Here is a 17,897-nt window from a genome sequence, read left to right on the forward strand (position 1 = left end):
ACCAAAACCCAAACAGCAGCAAACATGGCGCCCCCTATGATTGACCCTGCGCTGTTCGACCAGCTCAAGTCCAGGATTGACGAGGACACAAATATCAGGAAAGAACTGGACCAGATCATCGATGAATTGAACCAGCACGTCTCCTACACCCAGGGGTTGCTCTCGCGGATACATTCGACCCCGCGGTCTAAATGTGAGACATACCAAAATGCGAAAAGTATTGCTTGTACTTTATTATTAGTGCGTGATGTTGACAACGGGCTAGATGACGCCCTGCTCGGCCAGGTGGAGAACGGCATCAAGCAGGAGATCCAGACTGTCGGCAGGCTGTCTGCGTTTGCATCCCAGTATCCGTATTACAAGTGAGCAAAATCACCTTCAGAAGATTCTCAGACGTAGCGACAGGACAGGGTAGATTGTGCTGACGATGCCTTCCCATGAAAAGATATAACCACAAGTGGTCGCGCACGGTGCAGGACGCCATCTCCACCGCCATCCTCTGCGCCTGGCTGGGCGGCCTGTCGCCGGACTCCAAGCCGGGCGAGGTCGGACGACTGCTGACCCTCGAGGATGTCGGCAAGACCTTTGAAGGTTCGATTGTTGCCAACGGCTGCCGCAGATACCCAACAAGCATGGGAATGTATGTGCATACTAACTAAGATACCTTACCTTTCCCTTACCTGCTAGTGCCCGTCAACCTGAAAGACCGCGACGCCTTCCACATCACGATCGAGGAGTACCTCCTCGGCCTGATCGCCGTCATCGACGACCTCAGCCGGCTGGCCGTCAACTCGGTGACGCTGGGCGACAACGCCATGGCCGTGCAGATCAGCGGCTTCATCAAGGACCTGCATGCCGGCTTCCAGGTGCTGAACCTGAAGAATGACATCCTGCGGAAGCGGGTCGATTCCATCAAGTATGCCGTCAAGAAGGTCGAGGATGTCGTGTACGACCTGTCGCTGCGCAATCTCATCCCTGCTGCTCAGAGTCAGGGGGCGCAGTGATGTTGGTTGGGGATGGGAGGGAACCGTATTACGGTTTGCTCAAAAGTTTCGATATCTTTGGCGAGGTTGTTTCAACTCGGGAACTGCAAAAGAAGTGATTCAAGATTTGCAACTCCCTCCTCCTCGACATACGTGAGTTCCTTAATACGACTATCAGGGGCTCCAAGGGTTAGGGTCCATTGCTTCCTCAACTTAAGGCTTGAGCTCTAATTAATCACCTTCCCGAACCCACATCCACCTCCTGCCGCTTGAACTCCAACACGACTCCCACCATGCCGCTCGTAGACCCAATAACGATGTCCTCATCACTCGTCAAGGGCGCCGCCGCTCAAGCGCAAGCGACATCCTCCAAAGCCGCGACCGTCACGTCGCCCTCGAGCACGCCGCTGCACCCGGTCCAAACCAAGCAAACCCCGCTGGCGCAAACCGCGCGCCATGCGCTCCCCGCGCTGCTCGCAGGCCTATTTCTCGTGCGCTTCGGAGCACTCGTCTCCGATCCCGTCTCAGCAATGACCACCGCCTTGCCCGTGACCGCTGCCCTGCAGATGAGCTACGCGGTCCTCTGCCTGCCCGCCGCCGGATCGCAGGGCGCAAAGCCCGCACGGAAACCGCGACCGGGCGAGAAGAAGCGCATTGGGGCCGAGGCGACGGGGCCCAATGCCTTTGCCGTACGTAACCTCTCATTGGCCCCTTGACTCGCTCGAGATCTGTCCTGTGAGACATGTCTAGAATATATGCTAAATACTCTACAAAACACAACAGACATCCCTCCTCTCGCTCCTCCTCTCCCTGCTGGTCACGCCCTTCCTGCACGCCGCGCTCGTCCTCTTCGGCGCACCCTTCCTCACCCACGGCGCGCACACCCTGCTCTGCGCGGCGCACCTCTCCCTGCTGGCGCTCTTCCCGCTGTTCTACGTCCACGGCGTCGACGCGGCCGCCTGGGCGGCTGTCGGCGGCTTCAGCGCGCCGTTCGACGAGACCTTTGGCGGTCTCGTGGGTGGCGCGGTCGGCGCCTGGCTCGGCGCGGTGCCCATCCCGCTCGACTGGGACCGCGAGTGGCAGAAGTGGCCCGTCACGATCCTCTGCGGGCTGTACGGCGGGTATGTGCTTGGCAGGGTGCTGGGGGGTACGCTGCTTTGGGGGAAGAAGTTCTGAAAGGAGTAGTAGGAGGTGTGGTGGTGGTGATGTAAGATCACAGGCCGCACTTTGTGGTCGGAAATAAAAATGCGATAATACCCTTATTACAAGCTCCTGGAGAGGGATGGCTCCAAGTATGGGAGAGAGCACTTATAGTACCTGTAGATAATCTAACCGGACAGTGACCTAATAGAATAGACACCCTGGGGTCAGCTTCACATTACGTTCGCCAATGGATAACTTACCTACCTGGTACCTGGTAGTCATGTACCACAGTACCTACCCAGCTTTGATAATCGACCTAGATGCACCTCCGGCAGCTTTCAGCACGGTCGGCCCCACTCATGCTGAGCTATCCGGGTGCCCTTGTCCGATACCGGAATAGTGGGGGCCGGGTAAGAACTGTCCCGTCTGCCTGTTAACCTCAATTCCTCCCGGTACAGTACATCCCAGCTCAGCAGCCCAGGATGAGTCCGACAAGACACCTTCGCACCCTCTAGACGACCCTCCTTTCCGCCTTTGCACTCCTCGGCCGTCGGAGCCAGCGCAATGGCAGCGGACATCAAAGCGCAGCCCCCAGCCCCGGCCTCGGCGCCGCCACAACCCCAAGCGCAAACAGCAACGAGCAGCAACAAGAACTACAAGGGCTTCGTCGCCGGCGTCTTTTCGGGGATCGCTAAGCTATCCGGTAAGGTTTCACCACACATAACATTCCCAACCTCGACCCAATCACCAACTGTAAGATACGGTAACTAACTAACCAACACCCCCGCTCATATAGTCGGCCACCCCTTCGACACAATCAAAGTCCGCCTGCAAACCACCACATCCACCCGCTTCTCCGGGCCCTTGCAATGCCTGCTGCAAACCATCCGCCACGAGGGGGTCTTCGGCCTCTACAAGGGCGCCACCCCGCCGCTGGTGGGGTGGATGTTCATGGACAGCGTGATGCTGGGCTCGCTGTCCGTCTACCGGCGCCTGCTGCACGAGAACCTGTTCAACCCGCCGTGGCACCCGCTGCACGAACCGGGCAAGCCCCTGCCGGCGCACGGCCACGGCCTCGCGGGGGTCCTGGCCGGCGCGACGGTCAGCTTTGTCGCGGCGCCCGTGGAGCACGTCAAGGCCAGGCTGCAGATCCAGTATGCGGCCCGCAAGGCGGAGCGGCTGTACAGCGGGCCGGTGGACTGCGTGAGGAAGATATGGAGGTGCCACGGCCTGCGCGGGGTCTATCACGGCCTGCAGGCGACGCTGCTGTTTAGGAGCTTCTTCTTTTTCTGGTGGGGCAGCTACGACCTGTTGTCGAGCTGGATGCGGCGGCATACCAGCCTGAGCGCGCCGGCCATCAACTTCTGGGCGGGCGGGCTGAGCGCGCAGGTGTTTTGGGTCATGAGCTACCCGAGCGATGTGGTCAAGCAGAGGATCATGACGGACCCCCTGGGAGGGGGGCTGAACGATGGGGTCAGGAGGTTCCCCAGGTGGAGGGACGCCGCGAAGGCCGTCTACCGGGAGCAAGGGGCCATGGGGTACTGGCGCGGGTTCTTGCCCTGTTTTCTCAGGGCGTTCCCTGCCAATGCGATGGCGCTCGTTGCGTTTGAGGCGGCGATGCGGGCGTTGCCGGAATAAAATAGGGGGTTCTCTAGCTTGGCGCTTTTTGTCACACACATGCATTATACCCAGGGGAACGGCGAAGAATGAGAGTCAGATGCCTCGGCGCAACGCCTGGTCGCAACAGCGGCCCGTGTCTTTTTTGCTTTTATTGACCCGTTGTCCCGCTATGCACAGCCCGTGCAATATGCTTTTGGTATCCCTTCCAGACGATCCCGGAGAACTCCCAAAACAGAACAGATGGCCGACCAGTTTACTCCTCGTCATCCTCAGCCTCGTCGTTAACGACGTTGAAGAACTTGAGCTCGTAGACGCCCTTGGAGGTCGAGACGACACGGAGCCAGTCACGGAGCTGCATCTTCTTGAGGAACTTCTTGGTCCTGTAGTGGCTGTCAGCATCTCCGCTCTTGTATCACCCCATGCCGGAAATGAGATAGCCGTACAGGTACTTGAGGTAGCGGCCAGAGAGATCATTGTGGGCGATGATCTCGATCTTGCCCTCACCCTGCTGGGAGATCTTGATGGTCTCGCCGAGGTTGCCGACGCGGCCCTCAACCTTGATCTTCTCGTTCAGGAACTTCTCGAAGGCCGAGACGTCGAAGATCTTGTCGCTGGCGGGCTGCGAAGCGTTGATGACGAACTGCAACGCAAGGCGACTTTGTTAGCGACGGGCCCAAGGATGCGTAAAATCTCGGGCGGCGCGGGGACTCACCTTCTTTGTCACCTTGGGGCCCTTCTTGGCGCCGGACTTCTTCTGTTGTTTCCCGAAGGAAAATTGACTTAGCCTACTGCTTCACGCCATGATCCGTCTCGGAACCAGATGGGTGCCTCTGGTGCGAGGGACTGGGCCAACAGCAAAGCGGTGTCAGGTAATAGGACATACTGCGATGGGAGCCATTGTTTCTGTCGGGATCGGCGGAGAGTAACCGTGGTTGTCTAGGACGCAAAGAGGTTGATATCCTGCGCCTCTGGCTGTGTGGTGGTTTTGTTTGGGTCGCGAAAAATTGCGGGCGGTGAGGAGTCTAATTGGGGGGTTTTGCAGAAAAGTGCGACTTGAATTTAGGGCTTCAGTGGGGCCAGAGATGTCCGGCTGCAACACCCTGGTGGGGCCGTGCCAAGGGGCCGGCTCCGGTGAGCTTCCAGCATCCGACCGGAAGTTCGACATAGGGTTCCACACCCGATGATCCCAGCAGGAGAGGGAAATTGATGCAACTACTGCGTAGAACCGTAGAGATGAAAGTTTGTAGTTAACGAATATATCACGCGCCCTTAGTTGAGCCTTAGAACATACCCAAGGCTGAAACAGCCCTACTGACAAAACGAACGCCCCGGCTGAACCTCACATAAGGACCCAGAATTGAATTGGATCCCAGCGAGTTGTCCTCGGCAACCCGACTGGAACGATTAGGTTAGCTGTGACCGGCCTTCATTTCCTTTGGGCTGATGCAGCGTGGATCTAGTGAGATGGCGGCATTGAACCTAGGCCCGGCTCTCACGAGGTTATCAGTCGTGTAGCGTCCTGGCAAACCTTATCTGGTAGGGCGGAGGTCGACACATAGGCCTCGGGATAGAGCACAGAAACTGGGCTATGTCGCTGCCTACTAGTACCGTAAGTAAGAAAGAGACGGCCCGGTAATAGTACTAACTGACTCGGACCGGTGCTCAGTTGACCTGCCTAAGTTGGATGCCGTACCCGTGCTATCGCAAATACGTCTCGGCCGTGAATATAAATTCGTATACACATGACGGCTCAGCGGCGTTTAGCGTACGTCTTCCTAACGGAATATTGCAGGTCCTTTGTGGGAAGGCACTCATAGAAAACCAACACCTACATACGCAAGGCACCAATCCGTGCAAGCGTCCGTAACGGCGTTGAACCTGAAACGATCAGCCATTCCATGCAGAATTGCATTTGCCAGACGTATCGGTCTTGACAATTTCCTCGCAATCTGGTGCAGTTGTCCGGGAGGAAATCGTATTTTGTAACTCGATTACGATCGATTACAGTGCCATTTGAATGTAAGGCTGACCGATAGTTTAATCGCGAGCCCAGACCGCCCAGTCGGCTCCTCGGCAGTGGATGATGTCATTCTCCTGGCTACGTCACTAGCGCCAAGAGCATGAAGTTCGACTGCCGCGTCCATGTGACATCGGTTCAGCGCGCGGCCACTACTGTAGCGACTACCGATCTCAGCCGATGATGGTGCCCCAAATGCTACGCCTTGTGAATTGCACCTTGATGTCCAACCGAAACTTGACCTCCTGGCGCCGACGTGAGTTGATTCGTGCAACGGCGGCAACGGGGAGTGGCACAGTTGGGGAAGCCGCTTCCAGACTCACTCAGCTCCACCTCCTAGCATAGTGTAAGGTACACAGTAGTGTAGGTCGTGTTAGCGCATGCGGTCGCTGAGTTACCTTAGGTACCAAAGAGCGACGAAATAGATGTTGGTCGTCTTGGGGAACCTCGGCGATTTATGGCGACGCGTAGCCCACCTAAGATGTACTATACAGTACAGTAGGGTCGTTTTTCGCGTCAGGTTGTGGTTTACACAGTATGGACGGCAATGGAAGCCGATAGCGTTCAAGTTGGACCATCCTGAGCTTGGTAGGGACAGGCTCGAAACTGGGCAGTAGTTGGCCGCATGCGACGGTGTATGACGCACAGCTCAATATCCAATCATCACTGCAGCCGGATTGACTCCGTGACAAGAGCTTTGTTTGTTGCCAACCGATCCGGCGCAGCCATCCTACGTACCTTGGAGGCCCCGCTATTCCAAGCAGATCAAGTTGCGAGAACGTGGTCAGCCCAGCCAAAGTTATTTAATCTACTTGCGGAACCCACATTCCAGCTTGCTTGTTGGTCCTCTCCTCTCACCCAAACTGCGATCACTCCAAACTTCGAAAGAACTTCAACCTCCCAAGCCCAGAAACCAAACGTCTCGAACACATTAGCAACCGCCCGTCGCATTATTAACAGCAAAACACCGTCACAATGCCTTTCACCGCTAGGTAGGCGACCTCATACCGCACCTCCCAGCCACGTCGCTACGGCATCACTAACCTTTCTGCGTTCCAGCGACATCTGCAAGATCATTTTTGCCGTAATCCTCCCGCCGCTCGGCGTGTTCCTCGAGCGCGGGTGCGGCGCCGACTTGCTGATCAACATTCTCCTAACCATTCTCGGCGTGAGTTCTCCGCCCCTCATTGTCTCATCGGATACCTCGGTTGCTCTGCAGTCTGCTGACCGCTTACAGTACCTCCCCGGCATTATCCACGCTCTGTACATCATCTGCAAATTCTAGTTCCGCCTCGTACGGTAGCGAGCTCCAGCTTGAGAGCAGCCGGCATCTTTCCGATCATCCTCTCGATTTGAACCATGTCTCGAAAAGATCAACGAAACAGTCACGATGTCACGACGCATCTGAAAACGGTGGCCTCCAACGAACAAACAAGCGGTTCGCTCGGCCAGCCATTTTCTCGATGAGCTACCCTGGTCTGGATCGGGTGGGGCGCTCAGGGTAGCAAATGACATAATGGATGCAGTGACGCAGCCCCACTTGTCGGCCGCTTCACGCTGGGCGCCAAGCTGAATTCGACGGGACTCCCGGGAGCAACGGAAGGCGTTCGGGATGTCGGAGTTGCCCGATGCCTGAAGACGTCGGGTATGGGAAATTTCAGGCATGATAGATATGGGCACGGGGTTTAGGTTTCTTCTCGCTTTTCTGCGTTCTCTCCTTTCGACATGTTTTAGTCTCGGGGTCGGCTTGCTTGGTTCCACGCCTGTCATGTGGTGCTCGGCTCATCTGCGAGCTTCTAATATCACGATACCCGAGGTCATGCCTCACGAATGAGCATGGATTCGTACAAATTATGATCTTTTCCTCCGACTTTGAATGGTCATTTGCGGCTCTCCGAAGCTTCGCTTTCCGATGGTTCCTTCGTGTCTGTAGCCGGCTGCGTCTCTAATCAGGGCTTTCCCGAGAAATGCGTGACAGCCTGGGCAAGGGAACAAACTTCGATCTGCCCACATGGCGATGTTGTAATCTCTCGGCTTGAACTTCGACGTGCAGCGTACCATCCGCAAATGATTCATGGTCCGTTGTCAAGCCTGTCCGTGGCCACCGAGTTGCGGAGGAACATCTCAAGCTTCTTGTGGTCGATAACTGAGACCTTCAATAGTAGGGCAGAACGGTGGCTCATGATGTTGCCATAATAAGCCTTCTATTTCCCTACTTTGAACGACAATATCTTCACCCGAGTCAGCAGCAAGCCACACACCAAACGCAGTACCTTGAAAACTCACATCATTCTTCCCAACGGAGACTATTTGGTCTTCAGCCACCCGGATGCCTCCTGCGCCCTCAATGTAGGCAATCGGCGCATCCCCCATAACCTTCCTGGCCACATCCGCGACCGTCGAGTTCTTCTTCACCAGGACACAGTCCCGGAAGACGAACTTTGAGTCGCCTGCGCCGGACCCAAACGTAGTCGTATTCCTGACCGGGAATACCGGCACCAGACCTAGTATCTCGGCCGCCTTGGACAGCACTTGCACCACTCCCGTCGAACCGAACCGGTACAACACCATATCCTTGATGTTCTCTATCCTCTGCCGGTTCTTCTCATCCAGCTCCTTCAGCCCACCGCCGTCAGGGTCGCCGTCCGCAATCAGGTCTTCTCTCGTGTCGACGAACTCGCTGCCTTCTGTGTACCGGATGTAACCCTGCTTCGCCAGCTTCCTGAGAAAGATCTCCGAGATGGCCGAGCAGAGCACGATCGTATTAGGGTCCTGCATCTTGGCGATCTTTGCGATGTTCTTATCGGCGTCTGGGTGGTCAATCTTGTTGAGCGCGATCACCGTTGGGAACTTCTCGTCGGTAAACGCATTCACCACGCGGTCAATGGTTTCCTCTAGACCACGGGCGGAGCTGCTGTCAGCCTTACAGTCCCACCACCCTCCTGCCGACGAGCAGGAATCTTCCTTCTCCCGGGGGGCACTCACCACTCCACTCCTCCAGCGGTTCCTTCAACCCCAGCTTATCCAGCGTCCTCGCCACCACCGTACTCGTACTCCCATATCCGCTGAACTGGTTCTGCAGCGTCTCCACGGCGGTCGCCTTGACCGCAATATGCCTCCTCTTGATCGACCCCCACTTCTCCATCAGGTTCCCCTTGATCCACGCCACAATCTCACTCCGTAGCCACGCAATATCCACGCTGGGGTCATACCCGCGCGTGTTCTTCCCCTCGGCGTCCGTCGTGCCCGAGACGTCGACCACGTGGATCAGCGCGTCCGCGTGCCGGAGGTCGTCCAGGAACTTGTTGCCCAGCCCCTTGCCCTGGTGCGCGCCAGGCACGAGCCCGGCGACGTCGAGCAGCTCGATGGGCACGCTGCGCCGGCCGTTGTCGCAGGCGCCGTAGTTGGGCTTGCACCGGTCGGTCAGGCCGTACCGCGCGCAGGCGCAGTCGATCTGGAGGTAGCCGATTGCGCGTTGCGGGTCGATGGTGGTGAATCTGGGGAGCGGAGGCAGGGGTGGGTTAGCATAGTGGGGGGAACGTTTGGGGCAGCTGAAGGGGGACGACTGGCGCACGGGAAGTTTCCTGCGTAGGAGGCCGTATCAGCAACCCCGGAGCTTCTTTTGGTTCTATGGTGGACGGGCGCTTCGGGGAGAGTCTACCCACCAACTTTGGAAGTTGCGTCTGTGAGTGAGTTGAGCGTGCTGGACTTGCCCGCGCTGGGCTTTCCGACCAGGCCAATTAGAGGGTCACGCGGCATCTTGATGAATCTCTATGCGTTAGTGCTTGATTTGGAGGTCAATAAAGGAGACGCAGCATCTCTCTGACTTGTCAACTTAGACGGCTTCAAGTTTTGGTGGTGGCTTCATTGAGCTCTGGCCGAAATATCTGCCCCGCTCTCCGATAAGCGATAAGGCAGGATAAAGGACTCAAGGAGGGGCAGGTTCAAGAACTGGAGCTGAAATGATCACAGAAGCTACCGCAATGTAACTCAGTGTGACCAATAGATGGCGTCAATTCAATATTCGAGTCTGTTTCAAAAGTGTTGATGCTATCCGTATATGTGTCGAAACTCACTAAGAGGTAGTATTGTTCAGTCACCATCCATCGGGTTTGTTCGGGTGGCCTTCTAGATTTCAGGTATACGTCCGTACTTCCCCGGTCACCCTCAACTCCAATCGATACATCTCTTTCACTGCTAACAGCACTTTCCGAGGCATAGCCCTTCAGTAACAATACAATCTCCTCACTACCTATCTTATTTCAGATACAGTTATGCCCCGGCCAGTACTCCCCATTGAGGACCTCCCAGCTTGGGCGCACCTAAACGGCGTCTCATTCAACAATATTAAGGTCACTAGCATCGAGGCAAAGGGTTATGGCGTAGTCAGCGATACAGGTTTGAGGGCAGTGGACATAAGTCCTGAAACTCAGGCCTTGCTTGCTGTGCCACACGACCTCGTCCTGAATGCCGCGGCCGTGGACGAGTATGCAAAGGAGGACAGAAATTTCAGACAGCTGCTAGACGCCGTTGGACATCGTGTAAAGGAGTTCTCTTCCCCCAGCTTTTATCATACAATTCGAGTCGAATCTGACGGCACTTGTAGTCCGGACGCGCAGACGTCCTGCTGTTCCTCCTTGTTCAAACAGCCCTGGCTTCGCGATCTGGTCACTCCTCGATGGGCGTCTCAAACCCGTGGATGGAGTATATCCAGTTCCTGCCCGAGACTGTTTTAGTGCCGACACTGTGGACCGAGGATGAGAAGTTCTTGCTTCAAGGGACCTCTCTCGAGGCGGCTGTCAATGCCAAAATCTCAGCCCTGGATGCCGAGTTTGCTGTTGTGAGGGAGAAATCGTCCGATATCCTCTGTTGGCGAGAGCTGCTGTGGGACGGTGGCTCGGTGTCCTTCACGGATTGGATCCGCCTCGACGCTCTGTATCGGTCCCGATGCCTGGAGCTGCCAAGATCCGGGGAATGCATGGTCCCTTGCATTGACATGATCAATCATTCGGCTACACCCTCAGCATACTATGAAGAAAACTCCAGAGACGAGGTGCTCCTGCTGCTCAGACCAGGAGTCGGCATCTCCAAAGGCGATGAGATCACCATCAGCTACGGCAACGACAAGTCCGCTGCAGAGATGCTGTTCAGCTACGGTTTCATCGATCCTCAGCTGACCACCGATAAACTTGTCCTGCCCCTGAGCCCGTTCCCAGACGACCCCTTAGCCAAGGCGAAGCTTGTCGCCTTTGGTCAGGCGCCCCAGATCCATGTCGCTCGGGAGGATGACGGGTCCATCCGATGGCAGAGCGAATTCGCGTATCTCATGTGCGTCAACGAGGAGGACGGGATAGACTTTCGCGTCCTGCAGGACAACGATGGGGGTCGGCAGCTGCGCGTGTTCTGGCAGGACGAGGATGTCACAGACCGAGCGGCCGGCTTTGAGGCCCTCATACGGTACCATCCGCTTGCTGCGGTCCTGCAATTACGCGTCGTCACGGTCGTCCAAGAGCAGCTCCAAACTCAGCTGGAAGGGCTGCGGTCTAGCACGTTCCCTGAGCGGGCTGATCCCATGCAGAGAGGGGATTGTTTCAAGGCAGCATCGCTCCTCCGCCAGGTCGAAGCGAAGATTCTCGAAAGCGCTATTGAAGCCCTAGAAGTAGAGGTGAGTGCAATATGCTACTACATAGTGCACTGTGTAGAACCCGGCGTTTGTTGGAAGACGAGACTATCCCCCGCATGCACGAGCACGAATATGGTTTAGTTGGAGACTGACAAGGTCCGGATGCAGAGGAGCACGCTACTGAAGGACAGGAACGTGGTGGCTTATCTCGGACTGATGGAACATGCCGAATTGGATTTAGCTGACGAAGAAGCGTCCAATGAGGCCGACGACTTCAGTTGAGGGTTACCTCGACCAACGTGAGGCTGTGCGTTTTGTAGATCGGAAATCGCCTCACATCAGCGAAAGGAGAGGCTGTGCAAAGGGCTCATCGCGGACGACGCGACAACGACGATGGATGCCGTCACGGGACACACGGGTACAAGAAGACGGTTCCATCTTACCATACAATCTCGCGAGGTTGTACCGGTAGATGTGATTCATCCTGGGGAGCCGCTAATGTAGACTACACACACAGAGTGTGGGAACGTATGATGTTTCTTTTGGAGGGATCAAGCTAATGACGCCTCAAATCTGGGCATAGGAAGATATAGGAACAAAAGCGGGCATCCTCGGTTTACCGTTCTTGATCGAAGTCACATAGCGACGAGCTGCGAGAAGCAGCTCTTGCCCTCCGACCCCGGATGACTGGGGCGCATGTTCGCCGGGGCCCCGTAGGATCGCGCCGCCTTCCCCAGAAATGCGGGGGAAGATTGATCTCTCAGATCCTTCGCGAAAAGCCGGACCCTTTCATCTCATATCTGAACTGTCATAATAACCGACAGCCATAACCGTGGAGAAAAGAGGCGAAGCTGGTATGCCACAGAAGCTTAGAATGATTTTTGCACCAGCGACTCCGATACCAGTTGAGAAGTTGAGATATTTTTTTTGACAGATCATGAACCTGCATACTACCCTACCACGCCTACGTAGGTACCTACCTTATGTATGTACGGTTCATCCACGACTCCGCGGTCATGATTCGGCCGGGTGGGGCAATGAATCCTCGGTTTGATAGACTGCCACCTACGGAGTACTTCCTGGCAGCCTACCTACTATCTAAGGTTATCTAAGAGTCATGCAGCTGTTGTGCTGGGTTTCGGTTCAATCGGGCACGTACTACTAGTATATCTATCGGCATTTGTACTGTTTCCCGGCGTAGGATCAAAGGTAGGCTACCTAGTAGTAGTTGAAGGACTGCCCGGTCAACTCCCGTGGTGGCCGGTGCCGCAGCAAGTATCAGAATTCAGGAGGTAAGATGTCACTGCAGGGCTATGAGGCGTACGTCTTATCGGGGGACGGGATGGCTGAAATTCAATTTCGACTGGTTCCTGACCCATAATGATTGAAACACGCGACCAGTCGGGGAAGCCACGCACGAGAGTTGGATACCGCTGGTTTTCTCGTGAAATGTCAACAATAATTGATAAGACGGGAGGGACTGGAGGACGTTTCGAAAGAGTCATTTTTCGCTGTGATGGCCTCGTCTCCTCATGAGGTGGTTACCGTGTACATCCGTGGACGCGTGGAGGTTACTAGTTCCTACCTTATTATCTACCAGCTTACACTGCCGTATTCGCTTCACCTCACGTCCAGTCCTGCATTCCGCCCGGACGTGCATTGCTGCGCCCCGTTGTAAGTGCAGCCCAGGTCGGCGCTGCTAAAGAACGCAAGTTGTCCCACTTTATACATCCCACATCGTAGAGATCGTCGAAATGTTTTCGGTAGTTGCTCTGTAACAAATCCGGCTTTGCCCGGCTCGCTGTGAAGATCACGACCGGAGTTTTGGGCCCACCAACTTGGCGCCGTAAATTTTACCTGCCATGTGGTCTCCCGGCGCCCTCATGATGCGCCTTACCCCGGATTTTGGATTCTGGGCAGACGACGAAAGCAAGCGAATGGACTCATAATTCCAAGGCCCACATTCTGGGCTATTTCATTATGCGTCGACCTGGATGGTGCTGGGTGGTGCCATTCCTGCTTTGATGGGAATGCGGGGGCCAAGGAGCCCTCAGAGCCAAGGTTACACCTCGATCTGCTCGCCGCGATCTGCTGGACAGGGAGCCTGCCAGCGGGGTCGCGAAATTTCTAAGGCGGAGCTGGAGGCAGGTTTGCAGACGCAGGCGAAGGAGGCAAATGGTGGAAGACAGCGTCCAGCTGGCAGACCGGCGATGACGACGGACGATGATCCACGATGCCCGCAGACAAGAGGATTCACCAAGCGTCCCGCGCTAATGTAAAACTTCCGTGGAGCGCACACCTTCTCTCAACGAGGCAAAAAAGAACGATGGCTTGCTCACCCCTGTCCTCCCCAGATTTTCCCTCGTGCCTCTCCATTTCCAGTTGGGGAAGGCGGGTCAAGCAGGGTTGGCCGTTATTATGACACGGGCCAATCGCCGACGCTCATCCCTCAACAACCAGAAACCCCTGCTTGCCAACGGTGCCCCTTGTTCGCGGTTCGCGGGTGCTGACCGGCCGTTTCCAATTTTCCTCGCTGCGAGGACACCGGGTGGGCCGGTTCGTAACAAGGGAGCCAGCTGCCTGGGGCTGCATTTGCCAATTTTCCCTCGCTCCCTGCAGACCTTCCATCTTCTACCACCTTTCAAAAGCCGACTGGCCCCGCCCTCCCCGAGTTACTCACTTTCTCGCCCTTCCCATTGGAGTTTTCTTGTCTCGACAATTGGCGACTCTTCCCACGGTAAAGGCGTTCACAGTCCATGGTTGTCACGTCAATTTTCACGATCAACGAGACCTGAACACCACCGAGGCTACTGCTGCGATTGTAAATCTCGCCAATCTCGCACGCCGCAATTCTTGGCGGGACCCCATATCCTCAGTCGGACTGTTTCGAGCATCTTTTAGACGGACTGTGTGACCGTACGGATGCAACGAACATAAGGGAGGGGCGCAGAACGAAGACACGGCCAAAATGCCGGGAATTCTTCCTATGAAAGTCATCAAGGTGGGCAACAGCTCCCAGAGCCGCATTGCCCAGGCCTGCGACCGATGCCGCAGCAAGAAGATCCGCTGCGATGGCATCCGCCCCTGCTGCTCCCAGTGCGCCAATGTCGGATTCGAGTGCCGCACCAGCGACAAGCTCAGCCGCCGTGCCTTCCCGAGGGGCTACACCGAATCACTGGAGGAACGAGTGCGTGTATTGGAGGCTGAGGTCCGGGAGCTCAAGGACTTGTTGGATGAGAAGGATGAGAAAATCGATATGCTGTCGAGGATACACGGCAATCGACGGCAGTCTACGGAGCAATGCCAAGGCTCTCCCGCGGTCGAAGCGAAGAAGGACGCTGGTGCGCCTAAGGAGGACACATTCCGGGTTCAGGCGTCACCGCTGTTACTCGGTGTTGAGAACTCTGATTCTTACTTCATGGGCGCTTCTAGCGGACGCTCATTCATCGGTTTGTCGACTCACTCTGCTATCGCGTAATCCAGCTGCTAATCCGCGATCATCAGAATCCTTCAAGCGGAAGATGCAAGAGAATGGGAAGTCTTGCGCCGAGTTCAACCCGGAGGCGTTTCTGCACATACAGGGATGCTATCCGCTCACAACCAAGCCACCTGCTCACACAATGAGGATACCTCCCCGGCTGTTCTCAGATCGATGCGTCAATGTCTACTTCCAGGAGTGGGCACCTCTCTTCCCAGTACTTCACAAGCCTACTTTCCTTCGTGTTTACGAGGAATTTGTTTCGGACCCCGAGAAGATCAAGAATAACCACAAGCTGGCGCAACTCTACTTGGTTTTCAGTATTGCCGCGCTGTCCGGAGAGCAGCCCGATCTTCAGCAAATCGCTGCCTGCGAACAGCAATGGCAACGAGCGCTTGAGGCGGTCCTCATGGATAACACCATGATGACCCTGCAATGCATAGTGCTGGCGCTTATGTACTGTACGATTAGGGCCGACTACAAGAGGCTGCAGCATTACAAAGGCATCGCCGTTGGCCTGTCCCACCGGCTCGGACTGCATCAGAGCCAGAAGAGATTCTCCTTCGGCGTCCTCACCATTGAGACCCGGAAGAAGGTCTTTTGGACTCTCTACACGCTCGATTGGTATGTGATCTTCCTCGTGTTCCTGTTACCCAGCTTTCGCTGACGCCCGTAGCTTTTCTGCCGCGATCCTTGGTCTTCCCAAACTCATGAAAGAGGAGGACGTGCACACTGAGTTCCCGTCGGACAGTGATGATGAGTACGTCACAGAAAAGGGCTTCCAGCCGTGCCTTCCAGGAGAGGCCACTCGACTGTCAAACGCGCTCGCTTTGTTCCGAGGATCCCGAATTTTGGCGAAGGTGCTCGGGAAGATCTATCCCTCCGCAACCTCGCACGAGCTCTCGCTTCAGCAAATGTCCGCGCTGGGTGCCGAGCTCGACGAATGGTACGAGAAATTGCCACCACACCTTAAACTCACCTTTAAGCAAGACAAGCCATCGACCGATGTTACCGGCAGCAGGTCACCAATTCTGGTGAGTACTAGTGGATTGCTCTGAGAACCGTTTCCACGTGACTGACCACGGCTCTAGGCTCTTGCTTACTACTACACCCGTACTCTAATCTACCGCCCCGCGGTAACATCCAACTTGGGATCAAAGGCCGCCTCCGCACTTATTTCCATCACCGAGTCGAGCAAGCACATGATACAGATCATCGAGCTCCTCGAGGAACGCAACTTGTCTTTCTCCTTCTGTCTCAACAAGGCGGACACCCTTATTCTCTGTGGTATTACCCTACTCTTCCAGACGATGGAACTCAAGCGGGATAGCAAGCTACTGAAGGACAACGAGAAGTTGGTGAATGCTGTTATCAAGGCCGCGGACAAGGCGAAAGCACCTGGCTGCTACGATCTGAAGCGTGTCGCGGGAGTGTTGGTTACCGTCGATGAACCATCACCGCAGTCGCTACCTACGCCGCCGAGGCAAAGTCCGGATACCAACCTCGCAGTTCCTCCGGCACAACGGACGTCGCCGCCCATGGTGCACAAGGCGCATCCCGTACTTGGCCGCCACCTTAGTGCCAGCATCAGCGAGACCGATCTACTCCTGCAACAAGAGAAGCTGCGCAGAATGACGATGCCACAACCTACACAACACAGAGCGGATCATCTACCCCCGCGCTCCAGAGGATCGTTCGACTGCCCAAGGCCGACTATCCCTCTATCACAACGCGACCACAGGCTGTCCCTGAGCCACGCGCAGGCAGCACAAGCAGCGATGCTTGCACGTATGGCGACATCACCGAGCACGAAGCAGACGATGGAATACCTGCACTTAGACTCACACTCTCAGCCATCCTCTCCGGTTCAGGCACGCGGATCCCATCCGCCGATGACGCACGCCCAGCAGGCACACCTGTTCGCGCAGCTCCAGAAAGGATCCACGGTCTCACCGGCCGAATGGGAGGCGTTGGTGGGATCGATCGACAGCGGGCAACTCAACGTTTACGACGCGATATACGGAGGTCCCGGGTTGGGCCTGGCGTTGGCGGAGACGCCGATGTCTGCAACGACGACGACCACAGCACCATGGTCGCCCGACTCATGGGATTTGACAGGGTTCAATCTGGGCGATTTCGCTCCTGGAACGGCCTCGTCCCACAGCGGCCTTAGTTTGAGCGAGGATGGACTCAGCTCAACTGATGACCTGGGGAGCGTGGGGAGCATGGATTTCAGGAACCCGCTGATCCCGGTGACCTCACCGACGGATGGGTATGTTCTGGAGGGATTGGATGGGTATGGGCTATGAAATGGATGCGGTTTTCTCTTGGACGTCGGGTAGGCCGTGTCCGAACTACCTTCCCTTTGAATACGACCCTGGAGAGACACGAAGCTGCATGATGGGAGAGGAGAAACCCCTTGATGGGCGTTTCGATACCGATGCCACGGGGGAAATTTCAATCTTGGACATGAGGCGTGTGTTTCAAGGAGTTACAACTACATGTGCGTGGGTGCTCGTCGGAGTACGGCGCGGAGATTGAGAATTTGAAGGCTTACTAATGCTTTATGGCTTTTATATTTGGAACATGTGGCTGGGGATCATGGGCCATGCTATTCGGATTTCCTGGACTTTTGCGTGGATCGTCTCAAAGGCAAGAGAAGAATGGAGTTGTTCGGCATATCATGTTGTTCTAGCAGCGTATGTAGCTGGCTACCTTAACATATTGCTGTTCCCTCAACTGAAGCAACGATCTCATGTTATCGAATTCAACTACACGCTGGAGTAGCCAACACCTACCCCGTAACCGAGAGCTGTGACTAGCACGACCAGATACCGCCTCGTCTTTTGTTCTGTTGGGATCAGTATTCCACTTTGGGCTCTAAAATATCCACTCGGCAAGGCTCGCAAATGAGGCGTTGTGGTTGGGATCTCTTATGCAAAAGCCATTCTCCACCGATGAGCGGGAGAACTCTCCACAATGACTGACTCGATGGACCAAGCTCAGCCAAGCACTGACAGCCCCTGCGGTGAT

At 55.8% G+C, this 17,897-nt stretch overlaps 8 protein-coding genes across 8 annotated transcripts; 6 read left to right on the forward strand and 2 right to left on the reverse strand.

Annotated features, from left to right (window-relative positions):
* Positions 1-24: 24 nt before the first annotated feature.
* Positions 25-1,004, forward strand: B0T15DRAFT_491518 (Translin; the record flags this gene model as incomplete). The annotated part of the gene is made up of 4 exons (XM_062866787.1): positions 25-193; positions 266-362; positions 446-591; positions 688-1,004. 4 exons carry the CDS (start codon positions 25-27, stop codon positions 1,002-1,004), a joined length of 729 nt encoding a protein of 242 aa, XP_062724757.1.
* On the forward strand, positions 968-2,406 carry B0T15DRAFT_124404 (GPI biosynthesis protein family Pig-F-domain-containing protein). Its single transcript, XM_062861681.1, has 2 exons — positions 968-1,672; positions 1,767-2,406. The coding sequence occupies exons 1-2, from the start codon at positions 1,277-1,279 to the stop codon at positions 2,157-2,159; spliced, it is 789 nt and encodes a 262-aa protein (XP_062724758.1). The 5' UTR covers positions 968-1,276; the 3' UTR covers positions 2,160-2,406.
* Positions 2,407-2,554: 148 nt separating this feature from the next.
* Positions 2,555-3,845, forward strand: B0T15DRAFT_500709 (mitochondrial carrier domain-containing protein). The gene is made up of 2 exons (XM_062867377.1): positions 2,555-2,829; positions 2,923-3,845. Exons 1-2 carry the CDS (start codon positions 2,691-2,693, stop codon positions 3,762-3,764), a joined length of 981 nt encoding a protein of 326 aa, XP_062724759.1. The 5' UTR covers positions 2,555-2,690; the 3' UTR covers positions 3,765-3,845.
* B0T15DRAFT_525827 (60S ribosomal protein L22) lies at positions 3,846-4,754 on the reverse strand. The gene is made up of 4 exons (XM_062868871.1): positions 4,630-4,754; positions 4,459-4,500; positions 4,190-4,386; positions 3,846-4,126 (listed from the first exon to the last, which is right to left on the reverse strand). Exons 1-4 carry the CDS (start codon positions 4,642-4,644, stop codon positions 4,000-4,002), a joined length of 381 nt encoding a protein of 126 aa, XP_062724760.1. The 5' UTR covers positions 4,645-4,754; the 3' UTR covers positions 3,846-3,999.
* A 1,724-nt stretch (positions 4,755-6,478) lies between these two features.
* B0T15DRAFT_525834 (uncharacterized protein) lies at positions 6,479-7,507 on the forward strand. Its single transcript, XM_062868872.1, has 3 exons — positions 6,479-6,755; positions 6,823-6,931; positions 7,001-7,507. The coding sequence occupies exons 1-3, from the start codon at positions 6,739-6,741 to the stop codon at positions 7,046-7,048; spliced, it is 174 nt and encodes a 57-aa protein (XP_062724761.1). The 5' UTR covers positions 6,479-6,738; the 3' UTR covers positions 7,049-7,507.
* B0T15DRAFT_525843 (P-loop containing nucleoside triphosphate hydrolase protein) lies at positions 7,508-9,740 on the reverse strand. The gene is made up of 6 exons (XM_062868873.1): positions 9,591-9,740; positions 9,429-9,522; positions 9,338-9,347; positions 8,749-9,260; positions 8,050-8,657; positions 7,508-7,994 (listed from the first exon to the last, which is right to left on the reverse strand). The coding sequence occupies exons 2-6, from the start codon at positions 9,520-9,522 to the stop codon at positions 7,968-7,970; spliced, it is 1,251 nt and encodes a 416-aa protein (XP_062724762.1). The 5' UTR covers positions 9,591-9,740; the 3' UTR covers positions 7,508-7,967.
* A 297-nt stretch (positions 9,741-10,037) lies between these two features.
* On the forward strand, positions 10,038-11,668 carry B0T15DRAFT_483489 (uncharacterized protein; the record flags this gene model as incomplete). The annotated part of the gene is made up of 3 exons (XM_062866163.1): positions 10,038-10,304; positions 10,370-11,428; positions 11,555-11,668. 3 exons carry the CDS (start codon positions 10,038-10,040, stop codon positions 11,666-11,668), a joined length of 1,440 nt encoding a protein of 479 aa, XP_062724763.1.
* Positions 11,669-14,354: 2,686 nt separating this feature from the next.
* Positions 14,355-17,173, forward strand: B0T15DRAFT_392723 (fungal-specific transcription factor domain-containing protein; the record flags this gene model as incomplete). Its single annotated transcript, XM_062864653.1, has 4 exons — positions 14,355-14,835; positions 14,891-15,488; positions 15,541-15,898; positions 15,956-17,173. 4 exons carry the CDS (start codon positions 14,355-14,357, stop codon positions 17,171-17,173), a joined length of 2,655 nt encoding a protein of 884 aa, XP_062724764.1.
* Between the last annotated feature and the right edge of the window lie 724 nt (positions 17,174-17,897).

This window comes from Chaetomium strumarium (genome assembly GCF_033439665.1).
Source record: "Chaetomium strumarium strain CBS 333.67 chromosome Unknown B0T15scaffold_2, whole genome shotgun sequence".
NCBI lineage: Eukaryota > Fungi > Ascomycota > Sordariomycetes > Sordariales > Chaetomiaceae > Chaetomium > Chaetomium strumarium.

What these genes read in the sequence shown, in the direction of transcription:
- B0T15DRAFT_525827 (XM_062868871.1), bottom strand. An exon ending in GCCCCAAGGTGACAAAGAAG is followed by an intron (nt 4,387 to 4,458) that starts GTGAGTCCCCGC and finishes CTTGCGTTGCAG; the next exon opens with TTCGTCATCAACGCTTCGCA. An exon ending in GGCCGCTACCTCAAGTACCT is followed by an intron (nt 4,127 to 4,189) that starts GTACGGCTATCT and finishes CAGCCACTACAG; the next exon opens with GACCAAGAAGTTCCTCAAGA.
- B0T15DRAFT_525843 (XM_062868873.1), bottom strand. Translation starts at nt 9,522, where the DNA reads ATGCCGCGTGACCCTCTAATTGGCCTGGTCGGAAAGCCCAGCGCGGGC. An exon ending in ACCGCTGGAGGAGTGGAGTG is followed by an intron (nt 8,658 to 8,748) that starts GTGAGTGCCCCC and finishes CCCGTGGTCTAG; the next exon opens with AGGAAACCATTGACCGCGTG. An exon ending in TCTCCGTTGGGAAGAATGAT is followed by an intron (nt 7,995 to 8,049) that starts GTGAGTTTTCAA and finishes ACTCGGGTGAAG; the next exon opens with ATATTGTCGTTCAAAGTAGG.
- B0T15DRAFT_124404 (XM_062861681.1), top strand. Translation starts at nt 1,277, where the DNA reads ATGCCGCTCGTAGACCCAATAACGATGTCCTCATCACTCGTCAAGGGC. An exon ending in CGGGGCCCAATGCCTTTGCC is followed by an intron (nt 1,673 to 1,766) that starts GTACGTAACCTC and finishes AAAACACAACAG; the next exon opens with ACATCCCTCCTCTCGCTCCT.
- B0T15DRAFT_500709 (XM_062867377.1), top strand. Translation starts at nt 2,691, where the DNA reads ATGGCAGCGGACATCAAAGCGCAGCCCCCAGCCCCGGCCTCGGCGCCG. An exon ending in GGGGATCGCTAAGCTATCCG is followed by an intron (nt 2,830 to 2,922) that starts GTAAGGTTTCAC and finishes CCGCTCATATAG; the next exon opens with TCGGCCACCCCTTCGACACA.
- B0T15DRAFT_525834 (XM_062868872.1), top strand. An exon ending in TTCTCCTAACCATTCTCGGC is followed by an intron (nt 6,932 to 7,000) that starts GTGAGTTCTCCG and finishes GACCGCTTACAG; the next exon opens with TACCTCCCCGGCATTATCCA.